The sequence below is a fragment of the Tursiops truncatus genome, chromosome 14 (assembly GCF_011762595.2).
Source record: "Tursiops truncatus isolate mTurTru1 chromosome 14, mTurTru1.mat.Y, whole genome shotgun sequence".
NCBI classification, from domain to species: Eukaryota; Metazoa; Chordata; class Mammalia; order Artiodactyla; family Delphinidae; genus Tursiops; species Tursiops truncatus.
Window position 1 is genome coordinate 14,259,993 of NC_047047.1, and position 25,353 is coordinate 14,285,345.

The 25,353-nt window shown below is 45.1% G+C and overlaps 1 protein-coding gene across 1 annotated transcript in view; it reads right to left on the reverse strand.

The window, feature by feature from the left end:
- Window positions 1-3,066: 3,066 nt before the first annotated feature.
- Window positions 3,067-25,353, reverse strand: part of TCF7L1 (transcription factor 7 like 1) — a 160,086-nt gene continuing 137,799 nt past the window's right edge. Inside the window, exons 5-12 of the mRNA XM_033838096.2 lie at window positions 10,100-10,232; window positions 9,058-9,160; window positions 8,669-8,752; window positions 7,782-7,925; window positions 6,889-7,048; window positions 6,695-6,802; window positions 5,737-5,812; window positions 3,067-4,466 (exon numbers count right to left, since the gene is read on the reverse strand). Of these exons, the coding sequence (XP_033693987.1) occupies window positions 4,033-4,466; window positions 5,737-5,812; window positions 6,695-6,802; window positions 6,889-7,048; window positions 7,782-7,925; window positions 8,669-8,752; window positions 9,058-9,160; window positions 10,100-10,232 (1,242 nt within the window). The 3' untranslated portion in view covers window positions 3,067-4,032. The remainder of the gene's footprint in view (window positions 4,467-5,736; window positions 5,813-6,694; window positions 6,803-6,888; window positions 7,049-7,781; window positions 7,926-8,668; window positions 8,753-9,057; window positions 9,161-10,099; window positions 10,233-25,353) is intronic.

Consider the following 25,353-nt stretch of genomic DNA (forward strand, 5'->3'; position numbering starts at 1 on the left):
AGAGCCCTCAAACATTGCTGATTGGAATGTAAAATGTTGCAGCTGCTATGAAAAAGAGTTTGGCAAATTCCTCAAAATGTTAAACATAGAATTACCAATATGACTCAGCAATCCCACTTCTACATATAAATCCCGAAGAATTGAAAACAGGGACTCAAACGTTTTATATATATATATATATATATATATATATATATATATATATTTTTTTTTTTTTTTTTCTTTTTTTTCTGTACGCGGGCCTCTCACTGTTGTGGCCTCTCCCGTTGCAGAGCACAGGCTCCGGACGCGCAGGCTCAGCGGCCATGGCTCACAGGCCCAGCCGCTCCGCGGCATGTGGGATCTTCCCGGACCGGGACACGAACCCGCGTCCCCTGCATCGGCAGGCGGACTCTCAACCACTGCGCCACCAGGGAAGCCCCAAACGTTATATTTGTATGTGAAAGTTCACAGCAACATTATTCAAAATAGCCAAATTGTGGAAACAACCCATGTGTTCATCAATAGATGAATAAACAAAATGTAGTTTATACATACAATGGACTATTATTGAGCCATAAAAAGGAATGAAGTTCTGATATCAATACAAGTTACAATATGGATGAACCTTGAAAACATTATGCTAAGTGAAATAAGCCAGACATGAAGGGACAAGTACTGTATTCTACTTATATGAGGTACCTAAAATAGGCACATTTATAAAGCTATAAAGTAGATTGCAGGTTCTTAAAGTCTGGGGGGAGGGAGGAATGGGGAGTTAATATTTAATAGGTTTGGAGTTTCTGTTTGGGATGATGAAATGGTTCTGGAAGTTGTTAGTGGTTACGGTTGCACAACATTGTGAATGTACTTAATGCCACTAGATTGTCCACTTATATATATATTATATTATATATATAATATATATATTTTATATTTTTTATATTTACCACAATTTAAAAAGCTGTATGTCTGAGTAGGGTAAAAAAATCTGGCAAGTACTCAAAAAAAGGTAAAGGAAGACAAGGCTTAAAAAAAGTGAAATCCTAGGGACTTCCCTGGTGGCGCAGTGGTTGAGAGTCCGCCTGCCGATGCATGGGACACGGGTTCGTGCCCCGGTCCGGGAAGATACCACATGCCGCGGAGCGGCTGGGCCCGTGAGCCATGGCCGCTGAACCTGCGCGTCCGGGGCAAAAAATGAAATTCTGATACAACATGAATGCACCTTGAAAACATGCTAAGTTAAATAAGCCAGGCACAAAAGGACAAATGTCTTATGATTCCATTTATATGGAATATTTAGAATAGGCAAATTCATTGAAAGAGAAAGTAGATTAGAGGTTACTAGGAGCTGAAGGGAGGGGAATGAGGGAGTTATTGCTTAATGGTTATAGAGACTCTGGGGTGATGAAACGTTTTGGAAACAGTGGTGATGGTTGCACAACACTGTGAAGGTAATTAAAGCCACTGAATTGTACACCTAAAAATGGTTAAAGTGGTGAATTTTGTTATTTATCTGTTTTACCATCATAAAAAATAAAAAAAAGGGAATGATGTGCCGATACAGGTTACAACATGGATGAATCTTGAGAATACTCTGTTGAAAGAAGTCAGTGAGAAAGGACCACATAGTGTATGATTCCATTTAAACGAAATGTCCAGAACAGACAAAGCCAGAGATAAAAAGTAGATTCATGGACGTAGAAAATGGACTTGAGGACACGGGGAGGGGGAAGGGTAAGCTGGGACGAAGTGAGAGAGTAGCACTGACGTATATACACTACCAAAATAGATAGCTAGTGGGAAGCAGCTGCATAGCACAGGGAGATCAGCTGGGTGCTTTGTGACCACCTAGAGGGGTGGGATAGGGAGGGTGGGAGGGTGGAGACGCCAGAGGGAAGAGATATGGGGATATATGTATATGTATAGCTGATTCACTTTGTTTTACAGCAGAAACTAACACAACATTGTAAAGCAATTACACTCCAATAAAGATGTTAAAAAAAAAAAGTAGCTTCATGGTTGTTTAGGGCTGGAGGTGGGGATGGGGGTGTGAGAAGGAGGAAGTGGAGGGTAAGTTCTAAAGGGTACGGGGATTCTTTTTTTTTTTTTTTGCGGTACGCGGGCCTCTCACTGCAGTGGCTCTCCCGCCGCAGAGCATAGGCTTCGGACGCGCAGGCTCAGCGGGCCATGGGCCACGGGCGCAGCCGCTCCGCGGCATGTGGGATCTTCCCGGACCGGGGCACGAACCCGTGTCCCCTGCATCGGCAGGCGGACTCTCAACCACTGCGCCACCAGGGAAGCCCCGGGATTCTTTTTGAAGTAATGAAAATGTTCTGAAGTCCAGTGTGATGATGGGTACACAACTTTGAACACAGTCAAAACCATTGTACACTTCATGTGTTGTGCTTTTTTTTTTTTTTTTGTCTGCGCTGGGTCTTCGTTGCTGCACGCAGGCTTTCTCTAGCTGCGGTGAGCCGGGGGCTGCTCTTTGTTGTAGTGCGCACGCTTCTCACTGCAGTGGCTTCTCTTGTTGTGGAGCACGGTCTCTAGCAGCGCGGGCTTCAGTAGTTGTGGCACGCGCGCTCAGTAGTTGTGGCGCATGGGCTTAGTTGCTCCGCAACATATGGGATCTTCCTGGACCAGGGACTGAACCCGCGTCCCCTGCCTTAGCAGGCGGATTCTTAACCACTGCACCACCAGGGGAGTCCCAAATTGTACACTCTAAATGGGTGAATTGTATGTTATGTGAATTATACCTCAATAACACCATAACAACAAAAAAAATTAATTGCAGTGCTAGATACATGCAAAGCAATCCAAGGATACCTCTCCTATCTTGGCAATTACAAGAAGACAAACGAAAATAAAAAGATTCATCCCTTTGTATCTCAGTTATCTATACTGAGCGGTCTGTGTACATTCGAGGCTGGAAACTGGGTTGAATTTTTCTAGTCGTGTCAGGCATGATTTATATCCCCTTCCAATAAGCAGCATTCCTCCTTTGCATGTCTGCAAAAATCTCACACAGGGCTTGGTGTGAAGAAGGGGGCTTGATTCAAGAAAAGGACTAAAATACTCAGAAAAGGTCTTGCAACTGCAATTTTATTTTCTTTTGTGAAAATAAACAACTGGGAGTTTAAATTGCTCCAAAAAACCCCATAAAAATGAAAAGAAATACACACAGAAGAAGCATGTGAGGTGATGGGGGAGGGAGGAGGGTCTTCAGAGCTTTGGCAGATTGCGCTGGCCCGGACCTGGGTGACAGGAGCCAGACCTCGGAGCCAGGTCCTGTCTGCCACTCTGGGGCTGTGAGGGGACATCTCGACTGGTAAGGGGGTGGTACACAGGCTTCTTCACTGAGGAAGTGGCAGGCACCTTGAATCCCTTTAAATGCGGGGAAGAACCACTGCAGAAGACCTCTTCCCCCACCAAAAGCTGGAGACTGGGGCATTAGGGCCACTGAGGGAAAAGGGATGCTGGTGGAGACAAACGAGGCCGAGGTGTCTTCTCACATGGTGACAGCCTTACACTGGGCAGAGGACGAAGGTGAAGGCAAGAACCCACGGAGCTGAGCAAAGGAGAAAAATGTGGGCCAGGTAAAAGGGAATGTCCAGGAATGGGATGTAGATGAAGAGGCTGCGGGCTAGAAATGGCAGCAATGGCCAACATGCAGGCTGGGTGGGGGAAGCTGGGATGCTGGGGGGTGATGGGAAGAGGCAGGAGGGCAGAGAGTCCAGGAGGTAGAGACAGAGGTGCCTTCTGCCCAGGTCCATCCACCGCTGCACATACAGGAAGAATAACACACTACTTTTCAGTTCTTGTTTTTTAAAGATTTTTGTTTTGTTTTGTTTTGTTTTTTAAAAAAGCCTTAAGATCAGCTACTGGTTACATCTACAAAATGTAAAGTGCTGCTGTTACCAGTCACTTTACAGAACAGTCCAGAGTGGTCAAATATTGACCAATAAAGTTTCCTTTTTTTTTTCTTCTTCTTCTTCTGCATCATTACTACTCGATGAGTCACGTGACAGCCTGCATAGGTCAGTGGGCAGCTTAGTGGGCAGACTTGGTGACCAAGGAAAGAGGCTGGGCCTGGAGCACGGGGAGGGCCTGGTGGGCATGGAGAGTGGCTGGGAAGGAAGGGGGGGACGTCAGCAGAGCTGTGGGCACGGACCCCAGGGGGAGGGGCCGGGACAAGACGGGGGGCTGGCTGCCCATCTGGCCAGAGGAGGTGGCGGCAGCCTTCGCTGACAGGAAGGTAGCCGAGTGGAGAGCCAGCTGGGCCCGGGTCTCTGGCTTGGTGGTGAGGGAGAGGGGCTGGGCTTGCTCTGAGTGGGTGGCGGCCGGGGCAGCTGGGGAGGCCAAGGCCGTGGAGGGTGTGGCCGGCGAGTCCAGCATGCTGCCGTGGGAGGAGGCAGGACTGTCACAGGGCTTCTCAGGGGGCAGGTACTGGACACATGGCTTCTTGCTTTTGGAGGCCAGAGCACCTAGGGGAAATAAAAAAACCACACGGAAGAGTTAGCAGCTAGGAGCGCGGTGGGAGGCGGAGGTTGCCGAGGAAGCCCAGCTGCACACATCAACTCCGGAAACAAGAATGCGTACAGGGAGGGAAGTGAGAACCTGAAGTGATGGCTGTGGCTTTCAAGACACCTAGAGCACAGACAAGGGGCAATGCCCAAACGCCAACGACTCATCCAGAACCTGCCTGGAAGGAAAGTAGCTCAGCCTATCACATCTTCATCTTCCTGCTGAAATCTCGTCATTCTGGGGATGGATCTCCACTCAATTTGCTTTAAGATCTTTGGTTTATCGTGCTGTCAGAGATAGTACAGCACCTGCTAAGCAACGTGGTATACAGTGAATTTTGCATCATATACATAGTTAACTTACATGGACTCCTATGGAGATGAATATGCAAATTATACAGATATTAGAAAGGTAGTAAAGGAGATGAAAAGAAAAGCAAGGTGATAAAAAGCACTTTAGGGGACTTCCCTGGCAGTCCAGGGGTCAGGACTTGGCGCTTTCACTGCTGTGGCCCTGGGTTTGATCCCTGGTCAGGGAACTAAGATCCCACAAGCTGGGTGGTGCAGCTCCCCCCCCCCGCCTAAAAAAAGCACTACAGATGGAACTAAACAAGTTCTGCACTTGTCCTGGAGTGAGCATGAGATGGGAGGCTTGACTGAAATACTGGTCACCGTGTGAGCATCTCTCTGCTGGGTGTGATTCTGCTGTAAAAAGATACAGTACATATTTGTGGCACAAAGGGGGCACCCCCAATCCAAGTGAACAATTATTTCTGTTATTCGACCAAACAAACATTGGAACAAAACCTGATTCTATTGGATTCACGGATAGGTGATATGTCCATCCCTAATGGGCTGCCTTCCTAAGGGAATTTCAAGGATCATTTCAGTGACATTCAGTTTTTACCTTATGCACTGATTTTAGAACCTAACCCTCCAATAAGACACAACTCAACTGAATTGGAAAGAGCCTTCCAAGTGACAAAGTGCCGGACCATTTAACAAGCAGAGTGACTGGAAAAATCCCTTCACTTCTTCGAGCCTCTTAACAGATTATCTCCAAAAAGGGGATAATAATAACAGCCCCCTGAGTGTACATAAGGCCTTGAACATGGCAGCTATCATACGGCATTGTCACCGTGTCCGTCAGAGTCCCGGGTACAAAGTACCGGCGGGTGTAGCTGGGACAGGGAAAAGGAAGTAAAGATGCAGGGCCCTCCTGTCCACTCACCGTCTGCCTCCTGGACTTGCTGCTGGGACTGGGTCTGGGACAGCTGCTTTTCTCGCTTCCTCTTCTTTTTCTTACCCTGAAAGATACAGTCAAAGGAAGAGGTAACCAGGCACAGAATAACCGGCTTTTCTGGGGGACTCCCAGCTATGAAGCGGGGAGACAGGATACTTCCTGCACTGGGCACCCAGATCACACTCCCCGCAGCAGCCTCACCAGGTGGCACAGTGAGCCTTCCTGGAACACTGCTTCCCTCCCCCACTGGATCCCTTCCCTCCAGCTCCGGTGGCCTGGCTTTCTTGGAAGGCCTCATTCTTTTCCTGCCCTTCAGGCTGATTTTTCCATTTCTCTTCCTAGAACCGTGTAAGGTTCCTGATCTTTTCTGAGGGGTCCCAGGTCTCACTGAAAATCTAATGCAGCTGGGAATTCCCCAGCTGTCCAGTGGTTAGGACTGTGTGCTTTCACTGCCGAGGGCGTGGGTTCAATTGGGAAAAAAACCCAAATAAACCTCAAAAAACTAACGTAGCTATGCAGCCTTTTGGCACAAAAAAAGCAAGTAACAACATACATACAAAAACCTTCCCAGTTTCAGGGAGTCATCAGAAACGCAGGCAGCGGCTTACGCATTGGTCTCTGAGCCCCAGGCTGGCAACCCTTGGCTAGAGACACTGACCACAGAGCTAGCACACAGCTCACACTGCACCCTGAATTATGGAATTAAAGGCTGAGTCCACTTCCAATGGGACAGGCACAAATTTGATTCTGTCCCCAGGATACCAAACCATGGCCTTGTTGCCCTCCCGAGAACTAAAACGTCTTCCTTATTTCTAGAGAAATACAGACTTCTCCCTGGCCTCCCTGGAAGCTGACTCCGTTGACAGGGTCCTCTATCAATGGAGTCAGCTTCCTTTGCCCCTCTTCCTCGCGCAGAGGCTGCTCCTGGTGTCTGATGGGCACGTACGTAGTTGTCTCGGGCTGACCAGGTCGGGTAGAGCTGCGAATGAAGCTGCCGCTCCTTCCGGGCCAGTTCATAGTACTTGGCCTGTTCTTCTCGGGACAGGTTGTGCCACTGCGGGAGAGAGGACCAGCAACGACAGAGCGGTGAGCGTGGGGGACGCTGAGCCGCACAGCCTGGAGCATAAGGGCAGGCCTTACCTTTCTCCCCAGGATCTGGTTAATGGCTGCACTTTCCTTCAGGGTGCACTCGGCCACCACCTTGGCCCTCATCTCCTTCATATATAACATGAAGGCATTAAGAGGCTTCTTCACGTGGGGTTTCTTTTCTTCCTCTTTTTTCACTGTGACGGGTGATTTCCTGGGAAGTCATAAGGCTGTAGGTTAGCTGGTATCAGCTGTCATCCCTCGAGGAGGCTAAGGGCTGTCTGCCTCTGGGGAGGGGAGATGCTGTTGCTTGGACGATAACGTAAGTTGCCCGGGGTTGCTTTCAGAGCCTGAGCACCTAGCTCCTAGCCTCTGACAGACCTCCGGCCATATTCCAGGAAAGGACAACTTCCTGACAATGGAACAGAGGGTGGTGGTGAGAGCTGGGACGCACTGGCCCAGGTGAGAAAGAGGAGGGGGCAGGGCACTTTAGGCAGAAACGGAGAGAGGAGGTCTCCTTGGCTACAAGGCACCGACTTTGGCTTTCCTACTGTCTTTATGGCACAGTGGACAAAGCACAGGCCTTGGTGCTGGGCGCAGCTCTGCCACCGGTCAGCCATGTGACCTTGAGAATATTCTCCTTTCTGGGGCCTTACAATTTTCGAGTGTATGGGGGGCGGGGTGGGAGGGGGAGAAGGAAGCTAAAAGCTCTCTCAGGTTCTCTTTCAGCCTCAAAGTCCTGGTTGTAAAACTTTCCTTAATGGGAGAAGAGATGCACAGTGTCTCTGAGAGGATGGGAACTCCAGGGGTCAAAGGGAACAGTTCCCAAGGGAGAGGGTGTAGTTGAGGAAGCTGCCGGGCTGCCAGCTGTATGTCCCCAAGAAAGCAACCAATGGTACTCGCTGCTCAGAGACTGGCCACCCCCCATCAGGCTGCCTGTTACTCACGCGATCACGGCCGGGCTCAGGCTGGGGGGCGTCGGTTCCTGCTTGACGATGGGGGAGACGATAGCGGGGTGGGGGATCCCTGAGGTGGGCAGACCAGGATGGGCCGGAGCCACCATGTGCGGGGAGAACCGACTGGAAACCAGGCTATGTACCAGATGGAAACAAAGACAACAGAGGGATTCAGGCAGGCAGAATGCTTGTCACCCACAGAGGATGTGGCGGGCCCCCAGTCTTGATGGCGGAGGCGTGTAAACACCTCTGCTGGGGCAGTGCTGGAGCAACGGAAGGCCATGCACTGACCTCGACAGAACCGGTTTGGGAAACACCCAACAAACCTCCCTTCCCCCACAAGCATGCAGGTTTCCTATATCTGGTGCTGAAAGCAGGTAGGATGAAAAACACAAAAGAAGATGCAGCAGGTCTGAGGCCAGAGTACACAGGGGGGAAAGAAGGGTTCAGGCTGTGGGCTGCACTTCTTTTGTCATTGGCGGTACCACTGTCAGGTAGATCGGCTACTGAGACAGAAATCCCCTTTCGCTGTTCCCCTCTCCTGACATCATTGCAGGAACAATTCATCTCCCAGCTTCAGAGTGATGTACTCAAAATGCTTCAGTGCCACAAAGCCCAGCCCAGCCCGTGAGGGGACGTGCAGGAGGGTTGAGTGTGAGGGCTTTGAAATGCTTCTCTTAGAGAGATGGGGCAAGAGTGGGCTGAGCCTATGGTCTCCATCCCCACCTTATCAGAGAGGCGGGAGGAAAGGTGAGCACCTGCCTCCTCGCTTACTGCCAAGAGAAAGCTGTGTAACGGTCAGAAATGGCAGGGATGCTGGTAGACAACCATTCCCTGCACTGCCACTTCCTGCTCACAGCTCCAGTCCCAAGACTCACCTGGACATTGAGGCATTCATGGCGAGTGCAGGGTAGGGGTGCCGGAAGCCGCCGGGAGGAAGGGAGTACATGGGCTGACCTTGCCTATAAGGGCCAGGAGCAAGGAAATCTGGTTAGCAAATTGGCTAAAATGGGAATGTTCAGGACAGGGAAGGAGAGGCGGTTGGGAAGAAAGGATGATAAGTAAAGGCAGGAAGTAGGAAGGAAGAGTTGGGGGGACACTGCCCTGGGGAGAGCAGGGAGGTCTGAGTCCTGTGCTTTGGTGAGAGGGCTCTACGTGGGGGAAGGGGGGCGTCTGTATACAGACCACCAGGACCGGCTGGAGGTACAGAAGTTAGAACTCAGCAGAAGGAAGGAGGGAGGGTAAGAAAGGCTGTAAGTTTCCTTACTGTGGGACGAGCCAGCCGAGGGGATGGGGGATTTGCCCCACAGCTCCGGGAGACAGTGGGTAATACGGAGACAGCTCAGATGGGTGAGGGGGCCGGGGGATTCCTGCTTCCAAAGAGAGATGTGTCAGACAATTCCTTGGCCCTACATTAACACCTTAAAATAATATCAAACAGGAGGTTCCTTGCCCTATATTCCCAGGTGCCCTGGAGCTTGGAAGGCCCTTTCTTTTATTATCCCTGCCCTCTGTCACCAGTAACTTCCAGCTGCTCATACAGGAGTCGTCCAAGACACAGGCAGGAAATTTTGGACTGAGAGACCCAAGATATCCCCAGAGTCATCAGCTAGAAAAGCTGCCTCATTCATGGAAAGATAAGCTTTGGATCTCTGTTCCACATTTGTGCTCCTTATTATCTGTAACTCGTAGTAGCTGTGATGTCTCAAGAGGGGCTCCAAAAATGCTTTGACCCATGGAAACGCCATGGGAATTCTATGAAGACTCTGGCTCCCTCTGGGATGGCGTTTGGGTGAGCAAGTTAAAAACAAGAAGCCAACTCAGTCTACTGCTTTATAGCTATACTTACGTCTGGCTAGACTGTTTACTTCCATATGTTCAGTTTGGGGCCTAGGTTTTGGTTTAAGGAGGCGCAGCCTGCAGCCGGCTAGACTTCAAAGTCAATGAGAAAGGAGATTTTTTTTTTTCCCCTTCCAGGTCATTCCAATCTTAAAGTTTTAAGACATTCTAACATAGAAGCAGCAGTGGCAGAGCAACGCCAAATGCCGTGGAGCCAGGCCCTGTGCATCATCTCATTTAATCTCCTTTCATCCTCACAATGACCCAGGGATGCAGAAGGGACACGTAAGGCACTGATGAGCGAACTGAAAAGGCTAAACTTAGTGGGCAGGGTTAGAGACCACTGAGAGCTGGAGACATGGTTTGAACCCAGGTCTGTCCGATTCCAGGGCTGAAATACTCCCCGAGAAGAAAAGCCCACCCCCACTGGAGCTGTGGAGCTGGGCCAGCCTGAGCAGGCCCCGACTCACCTGTCTTTGGATCGATCTCTGGGGAGAGGTGTGTGGGAGGGGAGCCGGGGGAGAAGTGGTCGTTGCTGTAGGTGATGAGGGGCGTCAACGGATGCATGTGGTGCGGGTGCTGAACAACAGGAACTTTATTAGACTGAAAGACAGAGAGAAAAAGACTAGGGACAGTTGCCAAGGAGGTGGAGAGTACGGGCAGACCTCAGCGCTACTGCAGGTTCCGTTTACTGCTTTATTTGCAGTAAAGCAAATCACACACACTTTTTGGTTTCCCGGTGCATACGTCTGTATTTTTTTTTAAAAAAGAAATTTTTTCTTTTTTTGGCTGTGCTGCACGGCATGTGGGATCTTAGTTCCCTGACCAGGGATGGAATCTGCACCCCCTACAGTGGAAGAGCAGAGTCTTAATCACTGGACCGGCAGGGAAGTCCCTCCCAGTGCGTATAAAAGTTATGTTTACACTGTACTGTAGTCTGTTAAGTGTGCAATGGCATTATGTCTAAAAAAATATGCACATACCCTAATTAAAAATACTTTGTCAAAAGGTGCTATCATCTGAGCCTTCAGTGAGTTGTAATCTTTTTGCAATAGTGACATCAAAGATCAGTGATCACAGGTCACCGTAACAATTATAATAATAATGAATAAATTTGAAATATTGCGAGAATTACTGAAATGTGACCCAGAGACACAAAGTGAGTAAAGGCTGTTGGAAAAATGATGCCGACAGACTTGCTGGATGCAAGATTGCTATAAACCTTCAATTCATAAAAAATGTAATATCTGCGAAGCGCAGTAAAGTACAATACAACAAGATATGCCTGTAAAACCTATTGTTATGTACTTGGCTGAATAGATACCAGGTATTTTCCATGCAACATCCCATTCAGCCCTCGAAGAGTACTTGAGAGAAAGCAGCGGTCTATACAGCAGAGAAAGAACCAACAGAATTAGAGAAGGGATTACATCCACCCTCCTACGTACCCTCTTCAAAACAGCCCACCATTACTCACTTCATGTGTACTGTGTGGTGCTAAATGCTACAGGCTGCTGAATTATGAACCGTGCTCTATGTAATCTCAGTGACTTTAGAACACACGCTTTCCTTTTCAGTTTTTTTTTTTTTTTCTTCTTTTTGGCTGCCTCGTGCAGCATGAGGGATCTTAGTTCCCCGACCAGGGATCAAACCCATGACCCCGGTAACAGAAGTGCAGTCTTAACCACTGGACCGCCAGGGAAGTCCCTCAACATACGCTTTCCAAATGAACTTCCTAGAAAGGGTAGCTCATAGGTTCACGTCTGAGACTGGTAACAGAGCAGTGAGGGAACTGTCACCATCAGACCTCATATAACCAGTTGTCATGTTCAGGGTTTACAGATACCAACCAAGAGCACTTAAAACAGTTCTCCCTGGAGAGTCTCAAACACTCTGCTGACCTAATTATCACATTTCATTTACAATACCAGAGAGTGTAAGGAGTACATTTTACATAACTGTTAAGAAAGCAAAAACACTGGCATGTCACCAACATATCCTGCTTCAGAAACGTTAAAAAACGGAAAAACCTGTGTGTCCTGGAATTACTAAACGGAATTAATTTTTAATTGTCTTGACATAATCTGACTTAACAATAAAGATTTTTATTATAAAAATGGCTATCGGCCTTATTATAACCTAGCAAAAAAGCTATGATTATCTTCATTTGAGGAATGAGGAAACTGAGTGGGGAAAGATTAAGTGACTTAGCCTGAGCCACAGGGCCAGTAAGTGGTAGAACTGGATTCCTATCAGCCCTTAACGGCTCTAACAAACCAGGGTGTCTTCTCTTGCACTTCCTGGCACCTCAAGAGCCTAATCAAAACATCTGTCAGAGAAAGGACGGACACACATTTTTTCGGATAATAAGGTAAATGAGTTACAAGTGGAGAAGAGATTTATTAAAAAAGAGATTCGTAAACAGGATGATGATTTGGTGGCATCTCACGGGCCAGATTTCCAAACTTCTGTCTTCCCAGTTGAATGTTTCGTTTCATAGATTCCTGAGCCCTTCAGCCTTTTACTCAGTGCCCCTTGGGTACTCATCATGCAAGCAACTATATGTACATCTCCTAGGCGCTCGTGTGCTGACAGTAATCTTGCTCCATTTTCAGTAGGCTAAGCAGAGATGAGAGGCAGAGTCCTGGAGCAAGGCCTAGAACCCAGGGGCCCAGCTCTCAGACTCACAGAAGTGAGACCAAGGATGCAGATGGTTCATAAGCAAAACCACTAGGTGGCGCTGGCACACGGCTGGACCCTGCTGGTACCTCACCTTGAACAATTTCCTATCACCACCCTTAGTGGGCTCATTTGACGTTGCACAATAAATTCTAAAATTCTTTTCTTCTTACTGTTTTCACCTGTTCCCTCACTGGCTTTTGAAGAGGTCTCCACGTACATGAACATACCACACAAATAAGAGTATAAAAAAATTATTTTAAGGTCAGATTTCTAGGATCCTGATGCAACTCAATGATGCACTGAGGTTTCCCGGAAACAGCTTTGTCTAAAGGGTGATTTTTAATATCATAAAAGGAATAGAATTATTACTAAAGTGACAGTAAATGATAAAAAGAATTACACAAAATGATCACAATTTTTAAAAAACACATAAATTCTATGACTTTAAAAAAAGACTAGAGGCAGTTCCCTGGTGGTCCAGTGGTTAGGACTCAGTGCTTCACGACCATGGGCTGGGGTTCAATCTCTGGTTGGGGAACTAAGATCTCATCCCACCAGCAGTGCAGCACAGTGGAAGAAAAAACAAACAAACAAAAAGACTAGAAGCACACCAAGTAAACAGTAAGTATATTTGAGTGGTGGGACTACAGGTGGTTTTGTTCTTCTTATTTCCCTTTCTGTATTTCCCAATTTAATTATTACCTACTTAAAACTATACTTACGAAGAACACAAATTTCCTAAGAAAGAAATACAAACTATATTATAAAACATTTAGAAAACACAATCACACACACACACACAAAAGCCAAAAAAACTCCAGAATCACACTAGCCTAACCCAGTCACTATTATCATTTTGGCATATCTCCATTCAATTAGACTTCTTGTACATCTGTTTTTCATTTATATCATTTATAGCTATCTTTTTTTTAATTTAAAATTTCAGCTTTATTGAGGTATAACTGACAAATAAGATTGTTATATATTTAATGTGTACTATGTGATGATTGGATATATGTACACAGAGCCATCTTAAAATACTTAATAGTATTATGCATCCTGACTGGCCATGTGCTCTTGAGTTTGGCTTCATCAGAAACTGACAAACAGGACTAAAGGTCTGGAAGGCTCGGGTTCAGGATGGTGGAGTAGAAGGACATGTGCTCACTCCCTCTTGCGAGAGCACAGGAATCACAACTAACTGATGAACAATCATCGACAGGAAGACACTAGAACTCACCAAAAAAGATACCCCACATCCAAAGACAAAGTAGAAGCCACAATGAGACGGTAGGAGGGGCGCAATCACAGTAAAATCAAATCCCATAAGTGCTGGGTGGGTGACTCACAAACTAGAGAACATTTATACCACAGAAGTCCACCCACTGGAGTGAAGGTTCTGAGCCCCACGTCAGGCTTCCCAACCTGGGGGTCCGGCAACGGGAGGAGGAATTCCTAGAGAATCAGACTTTGAAGGCTATCGGGATTTGATTGCAGGACTTGGACAGGACTGGGGGAAACAAGAGACTCCACTCTTGGAGGGGACACACAAAGTAGTGTGTGCATCGGGACCCGGGGAAGGAGCAGTGACCCCACAGGAGACTGAACCAGACCTACCTGCTAGTGTAGGAGGGTCTCCTGCAGAGGCGGGGGGTGGCTGTGGCTCACCGTGGGAACAAGGACACTGGCAGCAGAAGTTCTGGGAAGTACTCCTTCACATAAGCCCTCCTGGAGTCTGCCATTAGCCTCACCAAAGAGCCTGTAGGCTCCAGTGCTGGGTCGCCTCAGGTCAAACAACCAACAGGGAGGAAACTCAGCCCCACCCATCAGCAGACAAGCAGATTAAAGTTTCACTGAGCTCTGCCCACCAGAGCAACACCCAGTTCTACCCACCACCAGTCCCTCCCATCAGGAAACATGTACAGCCCTCTTCGATAGCCTCATCCACCAGAGGGCAGACAGCAGAAGCAAGAAGAACTACAATCCTGCAGCCTGTGGAAGAAAAACCACATTCACACAAAGATAGACAAGATGAAAAGGCAGAGAGAGGGCTATGTACCAGATGAAGGAACAAGATAAAACCCCAGAAAAACAACTAAATGAAGTGGAGATAGGCAACCTTCCAGAAAAAGAATTCAGAATAATGATAGTGAAGATGATCCAGGACCTTAGAAAAAGAATGGAGGCAAAGATAGAGAAGATGCAAGAAATGCTTAACAAAGACCTAGAAGAATTAAAGAACAAAGAAACAGAGATGAACAATATAATAAATGAAGTGAAAAATACACTAGAAGGAATCAATAGCAGAAAACCGAGGCTGAAGGACAGATAAGTGACCCGGAAGACAGAATGGTGGAATTCACTGCTGTGGAACAGAATAAAGGAAAAAGAATGAAAAGAAATGAAGACAGCCTAAGAGACCTCTGGGACAACATTAAACGCAACAACATTTGCATTATAGGGGTCCCAGAAGGAGAAGAGAGAAAGGACCTGAGAAAATATTTGAAGAGATTATAGTTGAAAACTTCCCTAACATGGGAAAGGAAACAGCCACCCAAGTCCAGGAAGTGCAGAGAATCTCATACAGGATAAACCCAAGGAGAAACACGCTGAGACACATAGTAATCAAATTGGCAAAAATTAAGGACAAAGAAAAATTATTGAAAGCAGCAAGGGAAAAATGACAAATAACATACAAGGGAACTCCCATAAGGTTAACAGCTGATTTCTCAGCAGAAACTCTACAAGCCAGAAGGGAGTGGCATGATATACTTAAAGTGATGAGAGGGAAGAATCTACAACCAAGATTACTCTACCCGGCAAGGATCTCATTCAGATTTGATGGAGAAATCAAAAGCTTTACAGACAAGCAAAAGCTAAGAGAATTCAGCACCACCAAACTAGCTCTACAACAAATGCTAAAGGAACTTCTCTAAGTGGGAAACACAAGAGAAGAAAAGGACCTACGAAAACAAACCCCAAACAATTAAGAAAATAGTAACAGGAACATATGGATAATTACCTTAAACGTGAATGGATTAAATGCTCCAACCAAAAGACACAGGCTGGCTGAATGGATACTAAAACAAGACCCATATATATAAGCTGTCTACAAGAAACCCACTTCAGACCTAGGGACACATACAGACTGAAAGTGAGGGGATGGAAAAAGATATCCCAAGCTAATGGAAATCAAAAGAAAGCTGGAGTAGCAATACTCATAGTAGATAAAATAAACTTTAAAATAATGTTACAAGAGACAAGGAAGGACACTACATAATGATCAAGGGATCAATCCAAGAAGAAGATATAACAATTATAAATATATATGCACCCAACATAGGAGCACCTCAATACATAAGGCAACAGCTAACAGCTCTAAAAGAGGAAATCGACAGAAACACAATAACAGTGGGGCACTTTAACACCTCACTTACACCAATGGACAGATCATCCAAACAGAAAATTAATAAAGAAACAGAAGCTTTAAATGACACAGTAGACCAGATAGATTTAGTTGGTATTTATAGGACATTCCATCCCCAAACAGCAGATTACTTTCTTCTCAAGTGCGCACAGAACATTCTCCAGGATAGATCACATCTTGGGTCACAAAACAAGCCTCAGTAAATTTAAGAAAACTGAAATCATATCAAGCATCTTTTATGACCACAATGCTATGAGATCAGAAATCAATTATAGGGAAAAAAATGTAAAAAACACCAACACATGGAGGCTAAACATATGTTACTAAATAACCAAGAGATCACTGAAGAAATCAAAGAGGAACTCAAAAAATACCTAGAGACAAATGACAATGAAAACACAATGATCCAAAACCTATGGGATGCAGCAAAAGCAGTTCTAAGAGGGAAGTTTATAGCAATACAAGCCTACCTCAAGAAACAAGAAAAAAAAAAAAAGAAACAAGAAAAACCTCAAATAAACAATCTAACCTTACACCTAAAGGAACTAGAGAAAGAAGAACAGACAAAACCCAAAGTTAGCAGAAGGAAAGAAATCATAAAGATCAGAGGAGAAATAAATGAAATAGAAACAAAGAAAACAATAGCAAAGATCAATAAAACTAAAAGCTGGTTCTTCAAGAAGATAAACAAGACTGATAAACCATTAGCCAGACTCATCAAGAAAAAGAGGGAGAGGACTCAAATCAATAAAATTAGAAATGAAAAAAGAGAAGTTATAGACACCACAGAAATACAAAGCATCATAAGACACTATTACAAGCAACTCTATGCCAGTAAAATGGAACCTGGAAGAAATGGACCAATTCTTAGAAAGGTATAACCTTCCAAGACTGAACCAGGAAGAAATAGAAAATATGAACAGACCAATCATAAGTAATGAAATTGAAACTGTGATTAAAAATCTTCCAACAAACAAAAGTCCAGGACCAGATGGCTTCACAGGTGAATTCTATCAAACATTTAGAGAAGAGCTAACACCCCTCTTTCTCAAACTCTTCTAAAAAATGCAGAGGAAGGAACACTCCCAAACTCACTCTATGAGGCCACCATCACCCTGATACTAAAACCAGACAAAGATACTATAAAAAAAGAAAATTACAGACCAATATCACTGTTGAATATAGATGCAAAAATCCTCAACAAAATACTAGCAAACAGAATCCAACAACACATTAAAAGGTTTCATACACCATGATCAAGTGGGATTTATCCCAGGGATGCAAGGATTCTTCAATACAGGCAAATCAATCATGTGATACACCATATTAATAAATTGAAGAAGAAAAACCATATGATCATCTCAATAGACACAGAAAAAGCTTTGGACAAAATTCAACACCCATTTATGATAAAAAAAACTCTCCAGAAAGTGGGCACAGAGGGAACCTACCTCACCATAATAAAGGCCATATATGACATACCTACAGCAAACATCATTCTCACTGGTGAAAAACTGAAAGCATTTCCTCTAAGATCACGAACAAGAAAAGGATGTCCAGTCTCACCACTATTATTCAACATAGTTTTGGAAGTCCTAGCCATGGCAATCAGAGAAGAAAAAGAAAGGAAAGGAATACAAATTGGAAAAGAAGGAGTAAAACTGTCACTGTTTGCAGATGACATGATACTACACGTACAGAATCCTGAAGATACCACCAGAAAACTACTAGAGCTAATCAATGAATTTGGTAAAGTTGCAGGATACAAAATGAATGCACAGAAATCTCTTGCATTCCTGTACACTAATGATGAAAAATCTGAAAGAGAAATTAAAGAAACACTCCCATTCACAACTGCAACAAAAAGAATAAAATACCTAGGAATAAACCTACCTAGGGAGACAAAAGACCTGTATGCAGAAAACCATGAGACACTGATGAAAAAAATTAAAGATGATACAAACAGATGGAGAGATGTACCATGTTCTTGGATTGGAAGAATCAATATTGTGAAAATGACTATACTACCCAAAGCGATCTACAGATTCAATGCAATCCCTATGAAATTACCAATGGCACTTTTTACAGAACTAGAACAAAAAAATCTTAAAATTTGTATGGCGGCACAAAAGACCCTGAATAGCCAAAGCAGTCTTGAGGGAAAAAAATGGAGCTGGAGGAATCGGACTCCCTGACTTCAGACTATACTACAAAGCTATAGTAATCAAGACAATATGGTACTGGCACAAGAACAGAAATATAGATCAATGGAACAGGATAGAAAGCCCAGAGGTAAACCCACGCACCTATGGTCAACTAATGTATGACAAAGGAGGCAAGGATACACAATGGAGAAAAGACAGTCTCTTCAATAAGTGGTGCTGGGAAAACTGGACAGCTACATGTAAAAGAATGAAATTAGAACACTCTCTAACACCATACACAAAAAGAAACTCAAAATGGATTAGAGACCTAAATGTAAGACCTGACACTATAAAACTCTTAGAGGAAAACATAGGAAGAACACTCTACGACATATATCACAGCAAGATCTTTTTTGATCCACCTCCTAGAGTAATGTAAATAAAAACAAAGACAAACAAATGGAACCTAATGAAACTTAAAAGCTTTTGCAAAGCAAACTACAAACAAGACGAAAAGACAACCTTCAGAATGGGAGAAAATATTTGCAAACGAATCAATGGACAAAGGATTAATCTCCAAAATATATAAACAGCTCACACAGCTCAATATTAAAAAAACAAACAACCCAATCCAAAAATGGGCAAAAGACCCCAATAGATATTTCTGCAAAGAAGACATACAAATGGCTAAGAAGCACATGAAAAGCTGCTCAAGATCACTAATTATTAGAGAAATGCAAATCAAAACTACAGTGAGGTATCACCTCACACCAGTTAGAATGGGCATCATCAGAAAATCTACACACAACAAATGCTGGACAGGGTATGGAGAAAAGGGAATCCTCTTTCACTGTTGGTGGGAATGTAAATTGATACAGCCAGTATGGAGAACAGTACAGAGGTTCCTTAAAAAACTAAAAATAGAATTACCATATGATCCAGCAATCCCACTACTGGGCATATACCCAGAGAAAACCATAATTCAAAAAGACACATGCACCCCAATGTTCATTACAGCACTATTTACAAGAGCCAGGTCATGCAAGCAAGCTCTATGCCCATTGACAGACGAATGGATAAAGAAGATGTGGTACATATATAAAATGGAATATTATTCAGCCATAAAAAGGAATGAAATTGGGTCATTTGTAGAGACGTGGATGGACCTAGTGACTGTCATACAGAGTGATGTAAGTCAGAAATAGAAAAACAAATATCGTATATTAATGCATATATGTGGAACCTAGAAATATGGTACAGGTGAACTGGTTTGCGGGGCAGAAATTGAGACACAGATGTAGAGAACAAATGTATGGACACCAACGGGGGAAAGCGGCAGGGGGTGGTGGTGGTGGTGTGATGAATTGGGAGATTGGGATTGACATGTATACACTGATGTGTATAAAATGGATAACTAATAAGAACCTGCTGTATAAAAAAATAAAATAAAATTCAAAAAAAAAATAAAAGAAAAAACAAGGGAAGGGGTGTTGGGAAGATAGATGAAATAAACACAGCAAAATACTGACGGTTGTTAAGGCTAGGAGATGGGTACATGGGATTTCTTTGTACTGTCTGGTTTTGTATATGGTTGGAGAATTTTGCAATAAAATTTTTAAAAAGAAAAAAACAAAGAAACTGGCAAACAGCACCGAATGGGTGGAGAGTCAAGTACAAAGCAGAAATATGTGAGTTATATTTAAAATGCAGGTCTCCTCACTTTAACACTCTGTGAGTCATTAGTATTGGATCCCATTAGGTGGCATCATTTTCCAGAAAATGGACTGGAAGGTGGTGGTTCTCAGAAAGAAAAAGGAAGGTAGACTTTTCCTTGGTCAGCCTGGGAAGATGAGGCCTCTGGGACTGATTAGCAAAAATCACTCCCTTTAGGGCTGACTCAGGCAAAGCTCTCCTAGGAGGCTACCCTCCCAAGAAAAGTTCCCGCTCTTTTTGCTCCTTCGCTGTCCCCAGGGGCAGGATGTCCACAGCATAAACCCAGGCCAAGGGCAGGAATGTTGAGAACCAACACACACCTCTCAGTGGACAGCTTGCTCTGCAGTGCAAAGAGCACGCCCAACCCAGAGTACAGGTGTTCCCTGGGCAAGGTAGCCGAGTCCAGTTTTATCCAAAGAAGAGCATCTCAGAGCCACCTCGGACCTGAATCCTTCCAGCCCATCACGCAGACCCACCCCTTTCCCAGCTCAAGTGTTTCTTGTCTGTTTTGGTCTGTTTCTAGGGTTGGTCCAAGCCAAAGTTCTCCCTGAAACTCCTGGTCCTGAGGAAGCAATTCATCCTCTCTTCTACTGTTCATGACTTTCTTCCAAGTTCTAAGTAAAGCCCACGCACCACCACAGATGGACCAGCCACCTTTCCACAAACCGTCCTTCCATGAGGCCCTGCCACTCTCCACCACCTGCTTCTCTCAGTAACTGGCTTGAGGCCTTCACAAAGCCTCTTGCCCCGAGTGTTAATTCACTACCTCCTTTTCTTCCTGATCTGAATTTCAGCGATAAGAAGGATAACGTTTTTTAGATCAGGCAAAGAGGAGCCTTAATTCTGTGGGATCACCTACAAAGCAGACACAGACCACCCAACAGGCTGCCCAGAAAAGATCCTCAGAGGTGCACTGGGTTGCTAACTGTACCTGACTTTATATGTTTAAGAAATATGCTCGGGGCTTCCCTGGTGGCAGAGTGGTTGAGAATCCGCCTGCCAATGCAAGGGACACGGGTTCGAGCCCTGGTCTAGGAAGATCCCACATGCCGCGGAGCAACTGGGCCCGTGAGTCACAACTACTGAGCCTGCGCACCTGGAGCCTGTGCTCCGCAACGAGAGGCCGCGACAGTGAGAGGCCCGCGCACCGCGATGAAGAGTGGCCCCCGCTTGCCGCAACTAGAGAAAGCCCTTGCACAGAAACGAAGACCCAACACAGCCAAAAATAAAAAATAAATTAATTAAAAAAAATGCTCTATCCACAATCAATCGTTTGTTCAGTGATTGAGAAAACCTTCTCTTTTAGCGGGCCAGAACTGTTTTTTCAAGTGATTATGTGCTCAAATGCAGGACTTGGGGGATAAAGGAAACTGGTTTGTTCCTAGAATACCAGTCCAGTCATAGCGGTGGATTTATAATATAAGCAGGGGCAAACAGGAACTTAATTAAAGTTGAGGGAAAAAACACCCAATTCTCTCTGTGTGCACACACACACCACTCTCTAACAAATACTACTTTAAAGGCGAAATGTAAGCTCTTTGCCAATTCTGTCATCGTATCCTATTAAAGAAAGGAAATTGGAACATACGTCTGCTATACAGAATTTTCGAGAGAAATGGAAATTCACACTTTTATTTATTGGGTAGATGTTTGTGGAGACTGTCTACACAGCAGGGACCGAGTTGGGCAGTCAAAGGGCTGGAGGCCAACAAGCAGAGGTGGAAAGAACCTGGGTCTCTGACGACATGGCTGGATTGCTGATCTAATTGGCCCTGCAGACAATACGGATCACAGGTATTTATGCTGCATCAACTATGTGCCAGGCACAGTTCTAGGTCTCGTGAACGCACTAGAGAATCTTGTCTTTTTAGACAAATATACCTATCCTTGCGTTAGGTACATTCTAATTGGACAGACAGACAATAAGCCTAATAAATAAATAACTAAAATATTAGATAGTGATAAATGTTAAGGAGAAAAATCAAGTCAGGGACGGCAGATAAGAAGCGAGGCAGGCGTGGCTTATAAGTTAACACACGCTGACCAGGGAAGGCCTCAATGAGAAAATGACTTTTGAATGAATACACGAAGGCAGTGGAGTGAGATGTGTGGGCATGAGAGGGAAGGGTGTTTTGGCAGAAGGCACCCAGCGCATTGGCTCCGAGGTGGGCAGGATGCTCCGCGTGTTTGAGGAACCCCCAGGAAGCCAGCGGACTGGAGCGCAGAGAAGAAAATGACAGGATGAGAGTCTAGATTAACGTACTAACAAATATTCTCTGAGCTCCTCACAGGCAGCAAGCAGTAAGCTGAAGGCTCTGAAAGATGTGAAGATAAACCAGGGTCTCTGTAGGGCAGCAGCAGAGAGAAAACGCTGCAAGGAATTAGAAGGTGCTTTAGGTCCTTCTTGGAAGCAGTGGTACATTTCTGAGGTCTTTGCAAATTGGACTGGGCACAAAATTCTTGGTATAAATCTTTTCTTATCAAGACTCTCCCTTTTCTACTGTTTGCTGGCATTAAAGGCAGCAAAAGAGAATCCTGAGTTTACCTTTATTTTTGTTCCTTTGACACTGGCCTTTTCCTTCCTGCATAGATGCTTGTAGGAAAAAAAAAAACAAATTAAACCCTTACAGTTCAGACTGTTGCAAGGACGTGTCTAGGTAAATGTCAACTTTCATTTACTTTGTAGAATTCAGGTGAGTGCTTTCAAGCTATACGCTTGAGGGTTTTTATTTATTTATTTATTTACTTGTTTTTTATTTTTTGGACATGCCGTGCAGCATGTGGGACCTTAGTTCCCCGACCAGGGATGGAACCCATGCCCCCTGCAGTGGAAGCACGGAGTCTTAACCACTGGACTGCCAGGGAAGTCCCTAGTTGTTTTTTTTTTTTTTGCGGTACGCGGGCCTCTCACTGTTGCGGCGTCTCCCATTGCGGAGCACAGGCTCCGGACACGCAGGCTCAGCGGCCATGGCTCACAGGCCCAGCCGCTCCGCGGCATGTGGGATCTTCCTGGACCAGGGCACGAACCCGTGTCCCCTGCATCGGCAGGCGGACTCTCAACCACTGCGCCACCAGGGAAGCCCCCTAGTTTTTGTTTTTAAAGCCCAGTTTCACTTTCTTATTGCCCACTGCCGTTTTTATTGGTTGTGTGGTCTCTTCTTCAGGAACACTATTTGTAGACTGGTCTTTAGCTTCTGTCCTCTATCATCATCTTTTTCATCTGTGTCATCAGTGCACAGACTTGACTTGCCACGATGTCCATTCTGCTCTTCACTAAGAGTAATGAGCTGGGAGACACAAGTAAGGTTTCCCCAAAGCTAAATCTCAGTAGCAGAAACTAATAAAGGAATGATGGAGGTCGATAATCTTCAATGCCTGCCATGAATCATGGGTGCAAGTTTGATGAGAAACAGGGCATTTATGTAACTTCAAAGCCTCTCCCTACAGAGCACTTATTAATTACAAAGGGAAAGAATAACCTCACAGAGGAAACACATGTCAGACACCACCTTAATCAAACGATCAAAGCCAGCATCACCAACTTTGGGACAAATGGACAATAAATAAATAAGAACAAATGGACATCGGATTCCCGACGTGATGCACGGAGAGGCGCACATCAGTGCGGTGGTGTTCTTGCCAAAAAAGCACAACCTGAATCTAACCATGAGGAAACCTCAGAGAAACCCAAATGGAGGGACATTCTACAAAATAGCTAGTCTTACTTCTCCAAAGATGTCAAGGTTAGGAGAGAGAAAGGCTAAGGAACTCTGCGAGATTAAGGGAGACTAGAGGACTGGCAACGAAATGTAACCTGTGATCCTGGGTTGAACTGTGGACCAAGAAACACATACAGCTTAACAGACACTACTGGGACATTTACTGAAATTTGAATATATATTGTGGGTTAGGTAATATGAAATGTTAATTTCTTGATTTTGATAACTGTGCTGTGGTCATTGTAAGACACTGTCTTTCTTCTTAAGAAATATATCTGAAGTATTTAGGGGTAAAGGGGTATTAGGGGTAAATGTTTCCAACTTACTGGCAAATTGTTAAGAAAAACTCATATATACTGCATGTGTCTGTGTGTGTGTGTGTGTGTGTGAGAGAGAGAGAGAGAGAGAGGGAGAGGGAGGGAGTGGAGGGTGGGCAAGGGATGGGGCAAAAATCTCTGGATCTAGATAAAAAGTATATGGGAGTTCATTGTATTATTCTTGCAATTTTTCTGAAAGTTTAAACTTATATCCAAATAAAAAGTGAATACTGTGTAGTAGGAATCGAAATCAGCACTGGAGGCAGAAAGGAGCAGCAACGGGCTATGTGATGAGTTTTGGGGTCTTCACAGGTATATTTATAAGATGGAGAAACTATACAATTTAAAAAGGGAAACCTCGATGAATGTTTTTAATTGAGAACTGGCATGCTGAGCAAAAGTCAGGCTTCTCAGCTCTCAGCTCAGCTACTTCTTCGGAGCAGTGAGACAGTCACCCTTTAGGAGGGCTTCCAGGCCCTGCCTTCCATTAGCCATTGGATGCAAAGCTCTGCGCCTTGCTTCTGAGTGTGGCCCAAAGCTTAGTGCTAAAACAGGGTGTTCACTATGGTTCAAAGAAGTATTCAGTCATCATCTAGAAAGCAAGTTACAGGTGTGCACACACACAGACAAGAGACTGAAATAAAATGCTTGTGGGTTGTGGGATTACAGGTCTTTTTCTGCGTACTTTTGCATTTTCCCAAGTGCTCTACACACACATGCATTACTTTTCTGGTTTCAAAAACGATTTAATTAGGGACTTCCCTGATGGTTCAGTAGTTAAGACTCCATGCTTCCAACACAGGGGGTGCAGGTTCGATCCTTGGTCGGGGAACTAAGATCCCACATGCCACACGGTGTGGTCAAAAAATTAAAAAAAAAAAAAAAGATTTTATTAAAAATCCTGAACGAGAAGAGGAATTGGACTCAGAGGCAGAGAGGGGTTCAAAAGTGGGCATCTACCTTTCCCCAGATCACTGATTTTCCATCCATTCACAAATGCTTCCTGAGTACCTATGCTGTGCCAGGCATGACAGGTGCTAGGTAAACAAACGTGAACAAAGGAGTTGAGAGTCCTATCTTTGGGTTGGTTATACTCTGGAAGCGCGTATATTTGTTTTGTGTGGTTTGGCACAGCGTTCCGGGGAGAGGGTGGAGGGGATGACACGGAGCAGGCACGTGGGCCACGGTGAGGGATCAGGGTAACAGTCTACGCTCAGGGATACTTAGTTTTTAGAGCTTGTTTCAAAGACATAAAAATTCAAGTGGTAATAACACGTAATTCCATCCCCACCCTGGCCCAGTTACAGCTTATTTATACACATATCCCTGACAGGCAGCTTCGACATGACTCACTGCATCTCTCCAAGTATGCAGGCTGTTTCCTCCATTTGCCCTTCTCCCAGGGCCAAACTCATCTCAAAATATTTTGCTCATGATTCCAAAAGGAATTCCATAATCCAGTGTTTTCATTTTTCTAATAAAAAAAGCCAGCTGGGCTTCCCTGGTGGCGCAGTGATTGAGAGTCCGCCTGCCGATGCAGAGGACACGGGTTCGTGCCCCGGTCCGGGAAGATCCCACATGCCGCGGAGCGGCTGGGCCCGTGAGCCATGGCCGCTGAGCCTGCACGTCCGGAGCCTGTGCTCCGCAACGGGAGAGGCCACAACAGCGAGAGGGCCGCGTACCGCAAAAAAAAAAAAAAAAAAAAAAGCCAGCATCCAAACC